At 48.8% G+C, this 19956-nt stretch overlaps 1 protein-coding gene across 3 annotated transcripts in view; it reads right to left on the bottom strand.

The window, feature by feature from the left end:
• IGDCC3 (immunoglobulin superfamily DCC subclass member 3) overlaps positions 1 to 19956 on the bottom strand; it is a 226012-nt gene that overhangs the window by 17041 nt on the left and 189015 nt on the right. For all 3 annotated transcript variants that reach the window (XM_075896898.1, XM_075896899.1, XM_075896900.1), the window contains exons 8-11: positions 18031 to 18278; positions 17474 to 17638; positions 3421 to 3609; positions 2984 to 3088 (exon numbers count right to left, since the gene is read on the bottom strand). In XM_075896898.1, the coding sequence (XP_075753013.1) occupies positions 2984 to 3088; positions 3421 to 3609; positions 17474 to 17638; positions 18031 to 18278 (707 nt within the window). The remainder of the gene's footprint in view (positions 1 to 2983; positions 3089 to 3420; positions 3610 to 17473; positions 17639 to 18030; positions 18279 to 19956) is intronic.

Here is a 19956-nt window from a genome sequence, read left to right as displayed (position 1 = left end):
ACACACAGAACGGGAAGTGACTGTCTAGGAAGGAGCATTGCTGACAGGGATTTAGGGGCCATAGTGGATGACAAGTTAAACACAAATCAACAGAGTGACACTGTTGCAAAAAAAGCAAACATGATTCTGGGATGTATTCACAGGAGTGTTATGAGCAAGACACGAGAAGGCACATTCTTCCACTCTACTCTGTGCTGATTAGGCCTCATTTGGAGTATTATGTTGAGTTCTGTGCACCACATTTCACAAAAGATGTGGAGAAATTGGAGAAGGTCGAGAGAAAAGCAACAAAAATAATTAAAACATGAGCATTGAGGTAAGGCTGAAGGAACTGGGTTTGTTTAGTTTAGAAAAGAGAAGACTGAGAGGGGACAAGATAGCAGCTTTCAAGTATCTAAAAGGGTGTTACAAGGAGGAGGGAGAAAAATTGTTCTCCTTGGCCTCTGATAATAGGACAAGAAGAAAGGGGCTTAAATTTCAGCAAGGGAGGTTTAGGTTGGACATTCGGAAAAACTTCCTGTCATGGTGGTTAAGCACTGGAATAAATTGCCTAAGGGAGTGGTGGAATCTCCATCACTGGAGATATTCAAGAGCAGGTTAGACAGACGCTTGTCAGGGATAGTCCGGATGATGTTTGGTCCTGCCACGAGGGCAAGGGACGGGACTCGATGACCTCTCAAGGTCCCTTCCAGTTCTAGTCTTCTATGATTCTATGAACCCTAGAGCAGGACAGAGCAGGCAGAGAGGCTCATCTGCCGTGGAAGCAGGTGGAAGCTGTGAGTGGCAGTGAGTAGCATGAGCATCGACCAGAGGACTCAAAGGGCCAGGGGCGGCCATGTAGAGCACTCTGAGGGGAAACCGCCGCTTCTTTCAGTCGCTGGCTGTGCAGCTGCCCTCTGTTTCTCCTGAGTCCTCTGGCCTGGGCTCAGACTTCTCACCGCTGCCTGGTGAGTGGGGGTTGGGCCCAGTCTGCAGGGGAGGGAGCAGCTGGGGGCTGGACACCAGAGCTCGTGCAGAGCCCATGGGAAGGAGGCCAGCCAGAGGATGGGGCTGGGGGCTGCCAGAGCCCATATGCAGCATTCAGCTGCAGGGGCACTATGAAATTTGGAGCAATTTGGTGCCCCCAATTTTCTGGTGCCCCACGCAGCTGCATGTTTTGCTTTATCGGGAAGGATGGCCCTGAGACCAGGAGCTTGTCTCGGACCAAAGCCAAGGCCGCTTGCAATATGCAATTGATAATGCCGCTGAGCATAATCCAAACACTAGTCACATCATGTCTGTGCAATAGGAAGGATGGGTCAAATCTGCGCTTGAGTTCAGGCCCAGATTTGGAAAGGGAATTAGACATTTCTCCAATCAGACAGTGATTTCGATTTCCAAAGAGATGTGGGCTCCTAATTCACTTCTGAAAATGGGACAGGGCATCTAAGTCACCGAGGTCTTGCAGTGCTAAGCAGAGCAAAGATTAAATACCTTTACACATCGGAGCCTTTCGTTCCTTTGTCAGTTTCAGACAGGCTCTTGTGGACGGGAATTTCCTTTGTGTTGGCTTTGTTTGTTGACAGAGAGGGATTGTCTTGTATGAAAGTGTCCCAGATGGCTAAGAATCACCCCAGAAACAATCATTCTTTATCTGCTATTATCACCCACACTGCAACACGGGTTTGGAGATTTGGAAAAGGAGGACAAAAATGAGCTCCTTAAACTACCATCATTAATACAATCTCACAGGGCCATCCTCACCCATACACAGAATATGCAACTGTGTAGGGCACCTGAAACTTTGGGGCACCGCTGGGTCTTAATGACCACCCACCCGCCTCTTCCTATCTCTGTTCTGTGGCTCTGCTTTCTCCAGAGCGGATCTAGTTAACTTACAAGTGACAAAGCCTGACAGAGCTATTAGCAGAACACGGAGCCTGTGAAGGAGCCATCCAAGTGGTAACAAAGCCATTTAACAGGCATTTGCGAACTCTAGGTATACATGGTCCGTTTCTGAATTTACTGTGTTAGGCTACTGGACCTTAGTTTATAATCTGCTTTAAAAATATTTCATTAGCGTGCTACTGAAGATTATAAAATCACATATGTACAAAAAAATCATCATGCCCCCCTTCCTCCCCCGGCTGTCGTTAGGCATAGGGGCACCATTGTAATAGTGCTGCATAGGGCTCTAACATTGGTTAACCTCTTTCTACGAGGAAGAAGCTCTTTTCTGAAAGAGCTCTTTCAGAAAAAGGCATGTGTGGGCGGGGAAGAGGGAGTTCTTTCGGAAGAAGGAAAGAGGAAAAAGCACAGGTGCCCTGGTGGCCATTCCGTCCATAGCGATCACCAGGGCTTGACGAACAGCAGCAAAAACCGGTCGCCAGCCCTGCACTGCGCATGTGCAAGACCCGCATTGCGCATGCGCGTGCCGCAAATGAACGGGGCACCCGGCTGAAATCTACTCGCCCTGGGCGACTAGATTCAATACTTTGTTGAGCCCTGGTGATCACAGCTTAAATGCGAGACAGCGTCCATTCAGTGTGGACGCTCTCTTTTGAAAAAGCAGATCACTTTTTCGATGCACTTTGGCAGTGTGGACACTCTCTTTCTGAAGAAGTTTTTCGGAAGATCTCTTCCGGAAAAACTTCTTCCGAAAGAAGCCTGCAGTCTGAAAGAAAGAAAGAAAGAAAGAAAGAAAGAAAGAAAGAAAGAAAGAAAGAAAGAAAGAAAGAGATGAATATGCACAGACTAAGCAACCGGAAATAACTATGTTCTCCACCAGAGGGCACTGCTTCTCCATGCAACCTATCTTCCAATTTATTTGCTGCACGGAAAATAAAGCACTTCTTAAAGGTGAGGGTTCAGAAGTAGCCGCATGCAGCATTGGATGCACTATTAAATGAACCGTGTGTTAGGAAGACCCTCCCTGCTATATCACTGCTATGCTGTGACATTTCACGTAGAATATGGAAGTTGGACTGGTTTGGCCTCTTCTTACCTGTTCGTTCAACAGTTTCTCGAAGAGATACGAACCGGACAGTAGAATTCCCATCCCCGTGCTGGTTATATGCCAGGAGTTTTACTTCATACACCACGGATGGGTCTATTTTAGAAAAGAGACGAGGAGGGCATTTAAAGAGCGACAGCAGACTAGTCTCGTTGACCCTGCCCTTGTCATGAAAACAGAAACATCTGACATGCATTGCGAAAGCCACTGTGAGTAGAAAAACCCGAACCACCTCTCACTTAAATCACTGAGGGCAGGCTGAGCATCGGAGGGAGGAATGGAAACTAAACCATGCTAGGCACTCATGATATGTATTTCCTAGCTGTTGTATGTTCCACTAGACATACTGTTATAATGACAACAGAAAGGGGAATTTTCTTGCTGAGCGAAGGCACGTAATGTGGCTAAACACCCTCCTCGGCACTTACCCAGGTGAGTTATGTTATACGATGTAATGTTGCTGGGCAGGAGCATAGGGCCAGTGAAGTGGGACAGGTGAACTTTACGGTAGTAGAGTTTGAATCCTTCATGCTGGCCCAGTTTGACAGAGGGCTCCCACACCGCCTGGATCGTGGTGCTGTTTAGCACTTTAATAAAGAGGGATGGCATTGCGGGGACTGAAACAGAGAGAGAGAGAGAGAGAGGTGTGTTTTTCACAAGGTGGGTCATGTCTGTTCCCGCGAAGCCTAAACATAATCTGCAGCGCAAAGAAAAATAATGAAATCCCTGCCAGCATGTCATGGTAGCTGCTGCATCAGGGTGTGTGTGTGAGAGAGTCATTTGACTGAAAAAAATTAGCTTAGTCTCAATCCTGCTTTCCTAGCCCAAAATCCCTTCAAGAAGTCCTGTGAGTTTCAAACTGTTTCCTGTTCTCAGCACGGCCCATTCAACAAGCTGGGCATCTACTTTGTAGATTCGCTGGCAATTTGATTCTTGGCCCCCTAGGGTCAGGTCAGGAATGCAAGAGCCCTGGAAGTGAATTTCCAGATTCCACTCTCTTCCCCCCAGGGCAATGGTAGCCTTTTCGAGTGATTGATCCCTGAGGGAGAGAGAAACCAGAAGGACGGAGTTAAGAGACATCAGCCTTAAAGCAATAAGTGAAATATGCTGCAACCGGCTGACTCACGGGCTTCCTGTGCTGATGGCTCATGCAGCGCTTACAAGTCTGCTCTATGGTGTGTTTCAGAGGCCACCACAGGTTCATACAGAAGGGGATGGATCTGGGACGGGCATAAGCAGCCAAGTCTTTCCAATCAGGCAGTACAGTTCTCCACAGTCTATCCCTGCTACCTTGCAACCAGTTTCATCCTAATCTTTTTGCAAAGTGGGGGCGGGGTGCTTCCCTGATCCCAAGGATGCATGAGGTTGGGGGTGGGGCAAAGGAGATACAGGTCATTTGGGTCTCCCCTTTCTTACTTGATTATCCCCACTTCTTCCCCATAATGCTGACACCCCCTGACCTAAAGCCCAATGAAGTCAATGGGAGTTTTTCCATTGGCATCAACTGATTTTGGGATCAGGCTCCTGGAGACCAGGGAGGAGCCGTTAGTATCAGTTGTACTTTGCTCCCATGGGGTGAGTAGCTATTTGTGGGGGGATCATCCTCCAACATATGCACTGGCACCACTACACTGAGAGGTGTAGTAATGAAGAGCGGGGCCCCCCGGCACCCCTGGAGCTACCACGTCTCTCCCTGCTTCATGCAGGCCCCGTTACTCCAGAGAGGTTCATGGTTAGAACATTGGGCAGGCTTAGTGCTAATCACATGTCCCCCACGTCCCATTATCTGGGCGTTTGGGGGCCCCGGTCTCAAAGTTCTGCCCAGTGGTGGATAGGGTTGCCAGGTGTCCGGTATTCACCCGGACAGTCCGGTATTTTCGCCTCCTGTCCGGTAAAAAAAATTCAGAAACTACCAGACACCTGAGCTGCCCGGTATTCTCTGAATTTCTCCCCAGACAGGAGGCGAAAATGCCGGGCACCTGGCAACCCTATAAACCAGGGGTGTCCAAACTTTTTTCAAAGAGGGCCAGATTTTATGAAGTGAACATGCGTGAGGGCCGACCATTTTGCCTGACATTCTTTGAACCATTAAAATTAAATGCAAATTAACTATTTTATGCAAAGTTTATTGCAAACGGCATACTTTTCATTTTGTCACATGGATGACAAATCTAAACAAGTGTTAAATCACTCTGCCTTTCATATCTGAAGGCCAGATGAAAAAAAAATCCAGGAAGCTGAAATATATGTCAGGAACATTGTAAAGTACATTACATATTATTGGTAATAAAGGTTGTCTGTCAACTTTTAAGTTCAAAAAATATGAACAGGAACATAACACCAAGTATACATGTCGTGTCCAAATATATTTATAACTGATTTAGACCAACTGACATTAACTGAGATTTTACAATGTATTCATCTCAATACATTTGGATTCGTTGGGGGCCATAAAAGATAGATATTGCCAAATTACCTGTGGGGCCGTATTAAACCGGAACACGGGCCGCAATTGGCCCGCGGGCCGGACTTTGGACATGCCTGGCCTAAGCGATGGGCGCTCCAGGCTGTGTTTTAGGCATAGAAGCCATAGTTCCCAATCTTTTCAATCTCTTACAATTTTATGGACCTCTCCCCACCCCACCAAAACAATATAGCTGGGCCTACAACCTGCTCATCCCTCAGCCCGCGTTGCGTCCCAAGCCACGTCCCACAGCCCGCTCAGGAAACATCACGGGTTGAAGGCTGAGAGAAGCTCCATACATTTATTTTAATTTCTATTTTAAACTTTCTGCAGAGCCCCCTACAGTACTGCCGGGGACCACCAGGCATCCGCGGACTATAGATTGGAAGCCACTGGCATAGAGAAAGGAGGCTCATGTGAGTGGATCCCCAAGCCACGTTACAAAAGACTGTCTGGACTGATGTTTTCGGTAGGCTTTTCCCTTTCTGTCTGTGCTCTTTCCCCCCCACACTCTAGCGTACAACTTTTTTTAGACGTCCAATAGGTGTTTTTCTGCTATTAACACTTTTGCTGACGTCCACAAAGTTCGATGGAGCAAATGCTCTGGCCCAAAATGCAAACAGACCTCAGCTGGCCCGCAGAGAATTTCCTTGTCAAAGGGGGGCTCTCTCCTGGGGCCAGTGTGCCAGCTCGGGGCCCTTAACACCTGGCGTGGGGGTCATGCCAAGGTAGGGAGGAAGTGTTTGGGGTAAGGCAGGAGGCAGAGATCTGCTACACAAGGGGCTTTCAAACAACGAGTCACGCCCCAGGATTGGGGGGGTGGAATGTCGGACGCTGGGTCTCGTTGCTGCAGGGGGATCAGGTGACCGGTGGGGGTGCTAAGGCAGCTCCCTGCCTCGCCTGGCATGACAGACAGTGCTGTGCCCGGGAAGTGGCCGGCAGCAAGCCCGGCTCCTAGGTCGGGGAAGGAGGAGTGCACAGGGCTCTGCCCACTGCCCCTGCCCTGAGCACTAGCGTCACACTGCCCCCAGTGCCGTCCGGAGCACAGCAGGACTCCCATCCATTAGTGCTGCCTGGTCATAGCGCTCCAGCAGCGATTTAAAGGGGCCAGAGCACTGACCACTTCCACTGCTGCTGTGGCAGATGGAGCCCTGGGCCCCTTTGAATTAGAATCATAGACTCCCAGGGCTGGAAGAGACCTCAGGAGTCATCGAGTCCAGCCCCCCAGTCCAAGGCAGGACCAATCCCAACTAAATCAACCCAGCCAGGGCTTTGTCAAGCCGAGACTTAACTGCCCCCTTTGTTCCCCCGGCAGTGGGCCTGGCTCTGAGACAAAGATCAATGCCCTTCACAACAAACACCTTTAAATATCCCTGGATCCTACCTATGCTTATTCCCACAAGTGGCGTATCTCCTCCAACACCTCCAACGCCCCAATAGCGATGGGAGAGTGTCTCGAACGCTGGTACCTTCCACCAACAGAAGTTGCTCTACTAAAAGAAATGACCTCAGCTATCTTGTCTCTAGCTTTTAGCAACACTTACTGAGCTATTTGTCCTGACAATATCTTTTGGCACATAGCTGTATGCTTGAATAATATAGTATTGGTTTTTAATGCATCCGGTTTTAATTGAGCTGAGTGGCATTTGATCACGGCGATACAGGCAAGGTAAGCTTGTTTCCAAATGCTGACAGATGTGACTGTGCCAGTTGGAAGCCTGATGGCAATGAATAAACTATTTTCCCAGGTTTTTTTACAGTTTTATGAGATTATAGTCAAAGCAACACATCTGAAGGACTTGTCATTTCCCAGGCATTGTAAATGGTCCCCCCCCCCACACACAAAAGTACAGTTGTTGTGGAAAAACAAAACCTAATCTGTTCTTTGAGGCACTTCTATGCCATCAATTGGGTTTGCTTAGTTTAGAAAAGAGAAGATTGAGGGGGAACATGATAGCAGTTTCCAGATATCTAAAAGGGTGTCATAAGGAGGAGGGAGAAAACTTGTTCATCTTGGCCTCTGAGGATAGAAAAAGAAGCAATGGGCTTAAACTGCAGCAAGGGAGGTTTAGGTTGGACATTAGGAAAAAGTTCCTAACTGTCAGGGTGGTCAAACACTGGAATAAATTGCCCAGGGAGGTTGTGGAATCCCCATCTCTGGAGATATTTAAGAGCAGGTTAGATAAATGTCTATCAGGGATGGTCTAGACAGTATTTGGTCCTGCCATGAGGGCAGGGGACTGGACTCGATGACCTCTCGAGGTCCCTTCCAGTCCTAGTATTCTATGATCACAGTAAAATGTCCTGCCAAAAAGGTATCCCAGCTCCACCAACTCCCCTTGGGATGCAAAAGCAGGGCAAGCCAAAGAGTTTTCCTAATGACTTGCATGTAAGGCAACAGAAAGGAACAATGAGTCAGAGTTTTCCCAATGACCCCCCCTTGGGAGAACATCCCCATGTACGGTCAGTAGAAAACATAAGAAAGCAGGCAGCTTTACTCATTTGTTAAAAGATATTCTGGCTTAAAGTCTGTTACTGGAAATCTACCAATTATATCAAAAGTCTTCTTCTTATCAAGCTAGTAGCCAGGTGCGCAGGTTATTGAAATGGAACTCTGTTTGCACCATGGGTTTGGTTGTGAAATGCAGCACATCCATGAGGCCTGTTTATGGATCAGAATTAACCTTCTCCTGAAACATTTCCTCCGAGATGAAGATACAATTTTTTCTAAATCCAATCAGGTAATTTTTCCTATAACTCTTCCTCCCTCTAAGACAAAATGATGAGGTGGCCTAGACTCCCCTCTTTGAGGCAGGCCATTTGACTCGGCCGAGGGGATGGTACTTCTGGCCCTACCCTAAAGTGAAAAATAGCCCAGTAAACTGAATCCCTAGAGGTGGAGGGTGGGATGGATGTCATCTGCCAAAGAGGCAGTGCTTTTTTTGTGATGGTACTGCCCGGTACCTCTGAACGGAGCATACTGGCAACTCTGTTTGCAAATCTCTGCTGGGCCGCGTGTCTTAAAAGGGCAATGGCGGCCCCACCCTGGCTTTTTTTTTCTCTCAACAACTTTTCTCTTGGAGTACCGGCACCTTTTTTTTAAAAACAAAAAAACCATTATTTATCTGTATCGTGTCATCACACGGATGGCATCTATTCATGGGGACCTCTCTAAGAGCTTCCTCTCACCACTCTAGCAGGGGTATTTTGTCCCTGTTATAACATATGGGACATATGTTAAAGCCCAGGATTTAATTAGTTAGATTTAGACTCACACCCGCTTATCAAACCGTCTCTTTCACCTCACCTCTGAGTTTGGAGCACAGAATTGCAAGGACCGTCACGACGCCCACGTTAGTATAACTAACACGGGGAGCTATCAGAAGGCAGCTGTGCAGCTAAAGGAGGATGGAAGAAGGTGGACAACATTATCCCCCTCGTACCTGGTTCCCATTCTATGTGGGGATACAAGGTGCCATTCCAACTGATGACAGCTTCATTGTGGAGAAAACACTGACCTGCGTAAGAACCCTTTGCCACGCAAAGCCCTTGCAGAGCATAAATCCAGTGACTGGTTCTATGGCTACACCGGGCCGATGTTGCACAATGCTGTTCAATTCAGATAACCTCCTGCAGTTAATCCCTGAGCGAGGGCTCGGCGCGGGCGCTGTTCTCTCCACTACAGATAAATAATGCATCGCTTCTGTGGGATGAGCTCACCATTCGGCAGCCCCAGGAACTGAACCTCTGACTGCACCCTTCGGTAATCAGATCTCATTTGACAGCAGAGGGTGCTTGGCCTTGTGCCGCCTGAACAAAGCTGAAACGATGGGGGAGGGGAGAAACCGCCTAGATGTCGCTAAATTGCCCTGCAACCCTGGAGGAGCATGTGCAGAAATCACCTTAGAGACTAACACACCTTGCTCGGGGACAGGACGTATGTAAAGCGCTTAACAGCTGAGGACAGGAAGGTGCAGACTTTCGGCCTCATTGCAGCGGTTTCACACTGACACGGCAGGGACCCCGGGTGGTCTGGCCACTGCAGGATCTACCTAGCACAGAGGGCTCCACTAGCAGTGGGGGTAGCCACAGCCACTTCTATGGCTTTCCCTTCGCCAAGGACCAAGGGTGATAGCCAGTGCAGCCGTAAGCTATGTCTAGCTCAGTCACAGCCCGGAACCAGGCCTGCGAATCTGACCTCTGAACGTTGAAGACATTCAGGGTATGTCTACACTACCCCCCTAGTTTGAACTAGGGGGGTAATGTATGCATACCGAACTTGCTAATGAAGCCCGGGATTTGAATTTCCCGGGCTTCATTAGCAAGTTCGGTATGCATACATTACCCCCCTAGTTCGAACTAGGGGGGTAGTGTAGACATACTCCCAGAGAGGTCTGTCATTTAGACCATTAGAGGAGTGAGGGCCAGCGGCAAAGCCTGACTCTGGATTTGGATCCAAGATTTTCCTCAAGTTTAGCAGATTTAGAATCGGGCCTTTAAACCAACTGGTAAAGGTTTTATTATCCACAGTGCTCGTCATGCTGGCCATGCCTTTTGTCAAAAGGGCCTGGCTGTTTTCAATGGTACAAATACGGTTGCCAGGTCTCGTATTAGACTGGACAGTCCAGTATTTGCAGCTTCTGTCCGGTAAAAAAAACCACAGAAAATTCTGGACATATAAGATGTCCGGTATTTTCTGTTTTTCTCAGATGGAAGGCCGCTTGGGACATTATTCCCTTGCCATGACTGGTGTGGGCAGGGAGTGTGGGATTTATAGGCACTGTGACATTTTTTGTGTGCATTTTTTTTCCTCAACAACTTTGGTTCCCCCGCCATTTTTTTTTTTTTTTTGGCTCAACTAATTTTTTCCGGCCATGTTCGGTATTTTCTGTGAAACTATCTGGCAACCCTAGGTATGAATTGCACAGAGCTGCATCCAACGAGCCTTTTCATTAGCTCAGGTGTATGCAATTTGGATGCAAGTCTCACATTGCTGGCATTTTGCCATAGCAGTCTTTAGCTGGGCCAAGTCGGTGAGCCTCTGAATATTTTAATATTGCCGCTTATGGGCTCTCTCTTGCCAACCCTCGCACCCAGCATTTACAGTGCACGCCTCATGGGGTGTGCAGGACACCTGCCTTTTCTGACCCGCTCGCTGAGGCTTGTGTATGCTGCTGAGGAGACTGGGATGCAACTGCACCCACTGCCATGTATCAACAGAAAGGCATCGGGCACAGTTTGGGCTGGCTCTGTGTCCCACGCTGGACTCCCAACGTTGAACATGCACCTGTTTGCACCTCAGAGGTGAGCATCCCCCAAATCTGTGCATACAAGAAGCCCTTTATCGGTCCCCGTGGACGCCCAACAATCCAATCTGCACACAAGAATGTGGGAGGTGGAAAAAATGAGTGTGCACTGGTGGTGCGTGCAGAAGTGGGTATGCCCAATGGTAGACTGGTGGAAAATATGCCCTTTGTTGGAGCCTCATCGGGAAAGCCCCTGGGGAAAGTTGGAGGGCAGGCTCTGCACCCCGGAAGGGGTGGAGCCTTGGGCAGAAGGGACGTGGCCAGGGTAGCCAGCCGAACCGCAGTGCTAGCCTCCACCAGCCCTCAGAACCATATGGGGTGCATGGTTGAGTGCTCCAGTGGCAATTTAAAGAGCCTGGGGCACCAGCCACTGTAGGGCCAGGAGTCCTGGCCCCTTTGAATCACCAGATCCTGGGACAACTGTCTCTTTTGCCCTGTCGGGGGCCTGAGCCTCATTACTTAAATCATAATGAACATGTGTGTTAGTGGGGGGAGAAATAACTTCATCATCCATTGGGCAAAGAAACATTAACATTGGCCACCCCAATTGGTGAAGAGTTGGTTTAATGTTATTGTTTCAGAGCCTGACATTTAAATCCCCCCCACAAGAATGTTTCTCCTTCAAAATGTGGAATACATAGTATGCACTAAAACCTGGACTATATAGTATTCATTATGTCTATGCACGTGTAGATGGCATGTGCTGTTCCTTACATAAATAGGTATACAGAGAATGGCAGTATAGATGTATATATATACACACACACACACACACACACACACACACATATCTGTATGTGTTCCCACAAGTATATATAAGGGCTCATCTAGACCACGCCGAAGTGCTGAAAGGGGCCCCTGGGGAAAGTCGGGGAGCTTGGCCTCAAGCAAAAGGGGTGGAGCTGGGGGCAAACACTTACCAAGGCTGCAGATCCCTTATTTCAGGGGTTCTCAAACTTGGAGTGACAAGGTTCCTACATGGGGCGTGGGTCTCGAACCGTCAACCTCCATCCCAAACTCCCCTTTACCTCCAGCATTTATATATTAACAAGTGTTTTGACAAGGGGGAGGGGTCACACTCAGAGACTTGCTGTGTGAAATGGGTCACCAATACAAACGTTTGCGAACCACTAATTTATGTGATTTCCCTCCTGGGTAGTATGATTACTACCACCACTTCATTTTTTTAAGTATGACCCAAGTGAAAAGAAAGAAGCAGAAAGCGCCATCGTTGAGAGTAATGATAGAAAATATGGGAGGGGTCCATTAACAGGAAGGGTTTGAAGGAGTCAAGTCTATGTGGCTGGTTGTCATCTGCCAACATTTGTGTGCTAGACATGCACTTACAGGCATCAAAATCTGAAGTAAGTCCAAGTTAAGCCACATCCCAGCTTGGGGCTCAGCCACTAGAATGCCTGTTATGGGAACTTTTCTTGTCTACAAAGTAAGGGCCAAATCCAACTCATCTTCTCTCAAAAAGCTCCAGCTGACTTCTTCATGGGGCCTTATCCACAACTTTCTGGTGAAGCAGAGTTCACTTCTGCACTGCAAATAGTGTCTCTTTGTTTGGCATTTTGGTAAACTGTCTCGGTACCGTTTGCATCAAGAAGCAGGGAGGCCTATAGCCTGTATGTTGCCCTGTTCTTGATGCGCTGAATTTCTTCACCGTATCACACCCCAGAGAGCTCTACCAAGTAATAATTCTGCATTGTGCTGACATTCACCCGCTGGCTCGGAACGGCAATGGCTACAGCTATGCAGAAGTGACTAGGATATGGAGGGTTCGTTGAACCCTACAGCGTACGCTGGGGTTATCTGTAGCATAAGCCAGGGCAAAACTCACCTTGGCATTTTGTTTAAGATACAAAATCGTGTCAAGATGTGGCTTTGTGAGGATGAGGCCACAGACATGCCAAAGCTGAGCACATCGAATACGTTTCTTAGTGGCAGTGACACCAAGTGACACCATTTATCTGCCCCCGAGTCAGGATGACAGAGCCATCCTGAGGGAAACTTGACAGCCTCAGATAAGACATTTCACCTGGAATACTGTATAGAGGGGCACCAACATCTTCTTCCTGTCACAATAAATTCAGTCAGCTCTTTTCACAAACACACTCATTTCTTCTGCACTCACAGGGTGCGTCTACACAACACCCTAAACTCGACATAAGATACGCAATTTGTGTAGCACAAATTGCGTATCTTATTTCGATTCTATTTTGAAATAACTCACTATTTTGAGACATCCCTTAACCCTTATGGAACGAGGGTTACGGGAATGCTGAAAAAGCTTGCCTCCTGTTATTTCAAAACCTATTTTGAAATAACGGGCAGCTTGTTAAGGCATGGGGTAGCTATTTCGGGATACCTCTGGGATCCCAAAATATCCGTGCTGTGTAGACATACCCACAGTCCTGTCCAGCTTAAGTATTCTCCTGTCAGTAAGATTTCACCAAAACAGCCACCTAAGCATCCATATGAATATGTTCCTCTGTATATAAACTTGGTTTCAGTGATCAGCCAAGTCTAGTGCTCTCTGTTTTTATGGAACTGAGATGCCACAGACTCTGTTCTCGCAATTCCTTTCAGACTGCTAGATAGAATATTTTATCCTTGAACAGAAAACACCAGCTGGGGATGTGGCATAGAGGAGCTCTTCCACTGGTGTGAAGTCCATTAAAGACACTATGGCCAGGGAGAGACATTCGATTTAAGATATGCAACTCCAGCTATAAAGAATTCTTAAACAGAATTTCTGGGGCGGCTCCACAGCAGGAGGTCGATGGGAGAAACTCTCCCACTGACTTCCCTTACTCCTCGCGACTCTGAGGAGTACTGGGGGTGTTAGGGGCACCCTCAGCGTTTGATTTAGTGGACCCTTACTAGACCCGCTAAATCAATCTCCGGAGCACCGATCTTCCGGTAAGTAAAGACAAGGCCTGTGTCAGTGATGAAACGTAAAGCAGCAATGGCTCAATGAGGTCTTAACATCAAGCCTGACCCTCAAAATCAGGGAGGCATAAATGGCTGTGCTGAGAGGGCTATGGGAAGCAGAATGGAAAGTAAATAGGCCCTTGCGCCTAAAATTTAGGGACTGCAAAGTTGGCTTAAAGACACCTCTGCCACACTCTCTTTCTCCACCACACACAGGAACAGAGCAACTCAGAATACGGCCTTTTAAAGGTACTAGGGGGCTGTGCCCCCCGCTCGCTACACTCATCAACCCCCCTCTCGGGGGGTAGGTGTCCAGCCAGAGGGGAGGGTGCAAGAGCAGGAGAGGGGGCAGGGGCAGGCTGGAGGTAGGTGTCCGGCCAGAGAAGAGGGTGCAAGAGCAGGAGAGGGGGCAGGAGCAGGCTGGAGGTAGGTGTCCGGCCAGAGAAGAGGGTGCAAGAGCAGGAGAGGGGGCAGGAGCAGGCTGGAGGTAGGTGTCCGGCCAGAGAAGAGGGTGCAAGAGCAGGAGAGGGGGCAGGAGCAGGCTGGGGGTGCAGGGTCTCAGTGGAAGGGGTGAGTGAGGGAGCTGGGCTGGGGGTGCAGGGTCTCAGCAGGGTGGTGAGTGAGGGGGATGGAGGTGTGGGGGTCTCAAGTTGGAGGGTATGAGTGAGAGGGCTGGGGATATGAGATCTCGGCCAAGGGTGTGTGTGACAGGGCTGGGGGTTTGGGGAGGGCACGCAGCTCCCAGCCTCCCCCCCCCCGCGAGGGGGGGTGGCCGTGGCCGTGCAGCTCTGGCCCCCCCAAGAGGGGGGAGGACATGAGGCTCTCAACCTGCGGCAGCAGGGAGGGAGGGAGGAGGCAGGGCGGCTGAGGGCAGAGGAAGCGGTGGGACATAGAGGCTGTGTCCAGACTCAGGGGTTTTTTCGAAAAAACTTCACCTGCGTCTAGACTGCAGCCGCGTTCTTTCGAAATTAAATTGAAAGAATGCGGCTTTTCTTTCGACGGTGGTAAACCTAATTCCACGAGGAAGAACGCCTTCTTTCGAAAGTGCTCTTTCGAAAGAAGGCGTTCTTGAAAGCAAACAGACTTTTTAGAAAGAGAGCATCCAGACTCACTGGGTGCTTTCTTTCGAAAAAGCGGCTTGCTTTTTCGAAATTCCGCGTGCAGTCTAGACGCTCTCTTTCAAAAGAGGCTCTTTCGAAAGTATCTTTCGAAAGAGCCTCTTTCGAAAGAGGCTTGCAGTCTAGACATAGCCAGAGTGACGTGATGACATCACTCGGTGATCCCAGAGAAAAAAATCTGTGTATATGAAGAGAGATGTCTACACTGCAGTAAAAGCCCAGCAGCATGGCCATGACTGGCCCACGTCAGCTGACTTAGGCTCCCTTTTTATCTCAATGTACACATACCCCAAGTTGCTCCTTGTCTCCCTCTCGCCCCAAAACACAAACCAAACCTGGTTTCACCGAATTTTAAATAGTCAGAAAAACACTTCTGTTCTTAGCAGAACCTGTTAGAAGAACATTTTATGGATTAACTAGGTGACAAGAGCCCCTTTAAGCAGCAGCAATTGAAAAATATAAAAGAAGTGAGAAAGAATGGGATATTAGCGAGGGTTACGTATTCATTTCAAATTGCAACTTAGTGGTTAATCTTTGGTACACAGGGCAGTGCTGTTTTTAAAGACAGTAGGGCTGTACGATGATGCCTTCAAGCTTCAAAGAGATCGGAAATTTATTACCCTGATACAAAATACGTAAACATGCATGTGCTGATTTAAGGTAATAAGGTCAAAAAGTCCTACCCAACCTGCCTCAACCTTGCCCCCAAAACACCAAGTTTTATGAGGCATGCATGGCTGCTGGCTATGGCTGCTGAACTCAGAGCTTTGGGTCAAGGATTTTAAAGTTTACCTCCTCCACCTCTTTCTACACTGAAAGGAAAGCCGGGCTAAAAGGATAACTGGTTCATTCCAGAGCACCGAATGAATAACCTTTCAGGGTAATTACTCAGCTCATGCCATGGTAAGGATTTATTAGCCCTTTTCCTTAAATACAGCAGCCAAAATCCCAGTGCAGATCAGAGTTCGGATCTGACCCACCACTTGAGGTCAGTAGCCCTGTACCTATAATAGGCCCTTTTCTCCTTGTATCACTGATCTTTCCATTTCAAATTCATATTCAGAGTGCTTTCCTGAGGGAGAACACATCTCCCTTATGAATTTGGCAGCAAAAGAAAAGGCCGTTGGGGTAACCCAGGGTCATCCGGTATCTGAAATGCTCAGAGCGAGAGAGACCCATTCCTTCAGAAAACGCTCCCCCTTCATGCACATTGGCAGTGCCTGAAAACTACCACTTCTCAGGACGGTGGCCTGTCAAGCAGGTTTGGCAGTCTCTGTCCAGTTTCCTGTGGACAAGCATCTCCCATCTCAAAGAGCGCTTTCACAGTGGGGACACTGGCAGCCTCCACAGAGAGGGCCCAGGTACGACTAGGCCCCCACAGGTTGAACTGGAAGCTGAGGTGACTCCAGGGCCGGGCTTTTGTGGCTGGGAGGGAAACTTCCGCTACCACCGCTTGCTCTATGAACGTAGCAAGGACTCGCTCTCCATCAGCTGCCTGGAGGAGAATCATGCTCATGCAAAGAACGTTCACCACAGGGTTAACAGCTGCGGACACCAGAGTTGTGCTCACGTCACTACAGTAGTTTGGCTCGCCGGGATCTTGGGAAGCCTGAGACCCTTGCACCATGAGAAGGGGCTTAGACCCAGAGCCTCGACGGGAGCTCAGAATAGCTTGGAGGAGCTGGGCTTTAGTCTTCGTTTAAAACATGAGGTTACAACACAACACTGACCTGATCCTGAGACGTGCTGAGCATTCAACTCCCGTTGGCCTCAATGGGGCCCTCCTGAGCCTGACAGTGCTATTCCCATTGGCTGCCAGCATAGAGATACCTTTTGCCTTTCTTCAGCCTCACCCCTGGAGCCATGAACCAGGAGCAGCTCCGACCACTCAACATCACCTGTGGGTCTCCTCTACGCAGCCTGCTGGTTTCATTCTACCTCATCTGCTCCCTCACAGCAGCTATGCCACCTCATACCAGCTGAGAATCTGGCCCAGAGACCCGAAGCCCTACCTGGCAAACAGTCTTTACTTCCCCCGTCACTAGGGCGTGATCCTGCAAGACCTCTATACAGAATTTGGTGGGCGGGGGTGGGGGGGCATTGTAGGCACAAGGCTGAGATGATTCACTCATTTTCTGGAGAAGGGAAACTGTCCAAGGGTAAGGAGAAATGGAACAAAAAGGGCCGTGTGTGGAAGTCACTGGCATTACACGGCACAAAATATTGTAGAGATCTCTGTAGCGTATTGAGATGGGGACAGACATAGGGAGAAAACTCCCAAACTTTGCTGTCAAAGACTCTCCTTTGCTACATTACAAACAATAAAGAGCCTTTCACCTGCAACAGGTCACACAACCAACTCAGGAATTGTTGCATTAAAAAAAAAAAAGAACCCTCAATAACTTCCAGTTACACAATATTAGGCTCCGTAGTGGAGGGGTCAGCTATCACGCCGTTACGATAGCGCCAGGACAAGGAACTCCTTGTCACTAGCTCCTTGCCACAAGACGACAGGGGAATTCTGTGCAGCAGGGAGAAGGGGGAACAAGAAGAAGACAGAATTGAAAATATTCAGGTACATGCATCGGCCCGATAAATGATAATTCGATTCGCAGGCTTCCATGCATCAGCTCTCTCGAGCTCGCGGCCTCCTTACCTTCTCCCAGCGTGCTCACCACCATGACTTCGGAGGCCTTGCTGGCACCCCGGGAGGTATAAGCCTTTATATAGAAGCTATAACTGGTCGAGGGCTCTAAATCCGTCACGAGCTGCTGGAAGGTGCTTTTGCTGACAGCCTCCTGGTATTCCATCTCCACGGGGTCTGAAAGGCACAAGACAGGGAGAGCCGGGAGCCATTAGGAAGTGGGAACCAAGGAACCAAGGAAGTGCCAGAGCCTGATTCTGCTCCCGATGGGAGTTTCACTATCAACTTCCTTTCACTATGGCCCACCGAGCTTCATTTTCCCTTCCCTCTCAAAGAAGCACCAGAACTTGGTTCCTTGTATTCAGCCATTAGGCTATGCCTCTTTTTTTAATAATCTGCTTCCTCACCTCCTATTCGCTGCCCTGCCTACAACGATTAATCCTCCGAGGGATGCAGATGACGGGGAGGAGATAACCCGATCATCTCCCTAGCTAGTCATTTACATGGGCCTTATCGCCATAACAGTCAAGTACTGAAGGAGGGGGAGCATGCGGCTTTTTACCCCATACCTGCGGCTTTCCTTATGTGCAGTACGTAGCCGATGATCTCCTTGGTATTCTGCAGAGGCTCACTCCAGGATACCTGGATGGTGGTTGCGGAGACAGTCTCGGCTTTCACGTTCTGTGGGGGGCCGGGCAACCCATCCGCCCACAGCACCGTCAGGCGGGCACTGGCTTGAGTGGAGCCAGCGCTGTTCTCCGCAATGCACTGGTAAATAGCTTCGTCCTCCTGGCTGATCCCGGAGATGGTGAGCGTGCTGAAAATAGAGGCAGACAAAACACACAAGCTGGGCTTAGCTCAGCGCTTCCCTAGAAATACCGGGCATCTCCCAAACCCTCCCTGCCCACCGCAGCGAGGCCCGTCCCGATGGGTCTGCAAAGACATCCCACGAGGCTGAGACTGAGCCAGAGACTGCTGAAAGACATCCCACGTGGCTTTACTCGCGGGGCCAAACAGGAGCCACGACGAGGCGCTCAGCCCTGAATCTGCAGCTGGACAATTCCATGAAAAGGGAAGCCCAGGGAGGTGGCCGAGGAGGAGGAGGCGTTGTCCTGGTTTTCTAACCAGGCAGCTTTATCAACATTTTGAATTAAAGGGACGAGTCCTGTGGCACTTATAGACTAACAGATTTATAGGAGCATAAGCTTTCGTGAGCAAAGACCCACTTCGTCAGATACATGTAGTGGAAATTTCCAGAGGCAGGTATAAATATGCAGGCAAGAATAAGGCTAGAGATAACGAGGTTAATTCAGTCAGGGAGGATGAGGCCCACTTCGAGCAGCTGATCTGGAGGTGTGAACACCAAGAGTTTGTCTAGAGTAGACTACAGGGTTTTGTTGACAAAAGTGAACTTTTGTCGACCAAACTATACCTGCGTCTACACTGCCGCTGAGTTCTGTCGACATAACATCGACAGAACTCAGCAGTTTTGTTGACGGCTGTAAACCTCATTCTACGAGGAATAACGCCTTTTGTCAACAGAATTCTGTCAACAGAAGGCATTATTGCATCTACACGGTCCTTTGTGTCTACACTGTCATGTCGACAAAGCGGCTTGCTTTGCTGACAGAACTGGATGTAGTCTAGACGCTTTGTTGACAGTATCTGTCGACAAAGCCTCTGTTGACAAAAACCTGTAGTCTAGACATACCCTAAGAGAGGAGAAACTGCTTTTGTAGTTGGCTAGCCATTCACAGTCTTTGTTTAATCCTAAGACTGAAGTGTTCTCCTACAGGACACAAAGTAGCAGATTTAAAGGTAACCATCCTGCAGCAAAAAAACGTCAAGACCAGACTTCAAAGAGAAACTGCTGAGCTAGTTCATCTGCAAATTTGACACCATCAGTTTAGGATTAAACAAAGACTGCGAATGGCTAGCCAACTATAAAAGCAGTTTCTCCTCTCTTGGGGTATGTCTAGACTACATGGCTCTGTCTACAGAGCCATGTAAACTAGCTTACCCGCCATAGCCAACGAAGCAGGGATTTAAATAATCCCCGCTTCATTAAAATAAAAATGGACGCCACGCTGTGCCGACAATCATCTGATCCGGAACAGCGTGGGAGTCTAGATGCTGATCGGTCAACAAGGGAAGCCTTTGTCGATTGCTCCTGTAAACCTCGTTTCACGAGGCATAAGGGAGCGGTTGACAAAGGCTTCCCTTGTTGACCCCGCATCTAGACTCCCACGCTGTGCCGGATCAGCTGATTGTCGGCACAGCACGGCGTCCATTTTGTTGACTATGTCGGGTAAGCTAGTTTACATGCCCTTGGTGTTCACAGCTCCAGTTCAGCTGCTAGAAGTGGGCCTCACCCGTTTACATGGCTCTGTCGACAGAGCCATGTAGTCTAGACATGCCCTTGGTGTTCACAGCTCCAGATCAGCTGCTAGAAGTGGGCCTCACCCTTCCTGACTGAATTAACCTCGTTATCTCTA

The sequence above is a fragment of the Pelodiscus sinensis genome, chromosome 14, assembly GCF_049634645.1.
Source record: "Pelodiscus sinensis isolate JC-2024 chromosome 14, ASM4963464v1, whole genome shotgun sequence".
In the NCBI taxonomy this organism is placed as follows: domain Eukaryota; kingdom Metazoa; phylum Chordata; order Testudines; family Trionychidae; genus Pelodiscus; species Pelodiscus sinensis.
Note: the sequence above shows the minus strand (reverse complement) of the source record. Positions and strands in the feature narration are given on the sequence as shown.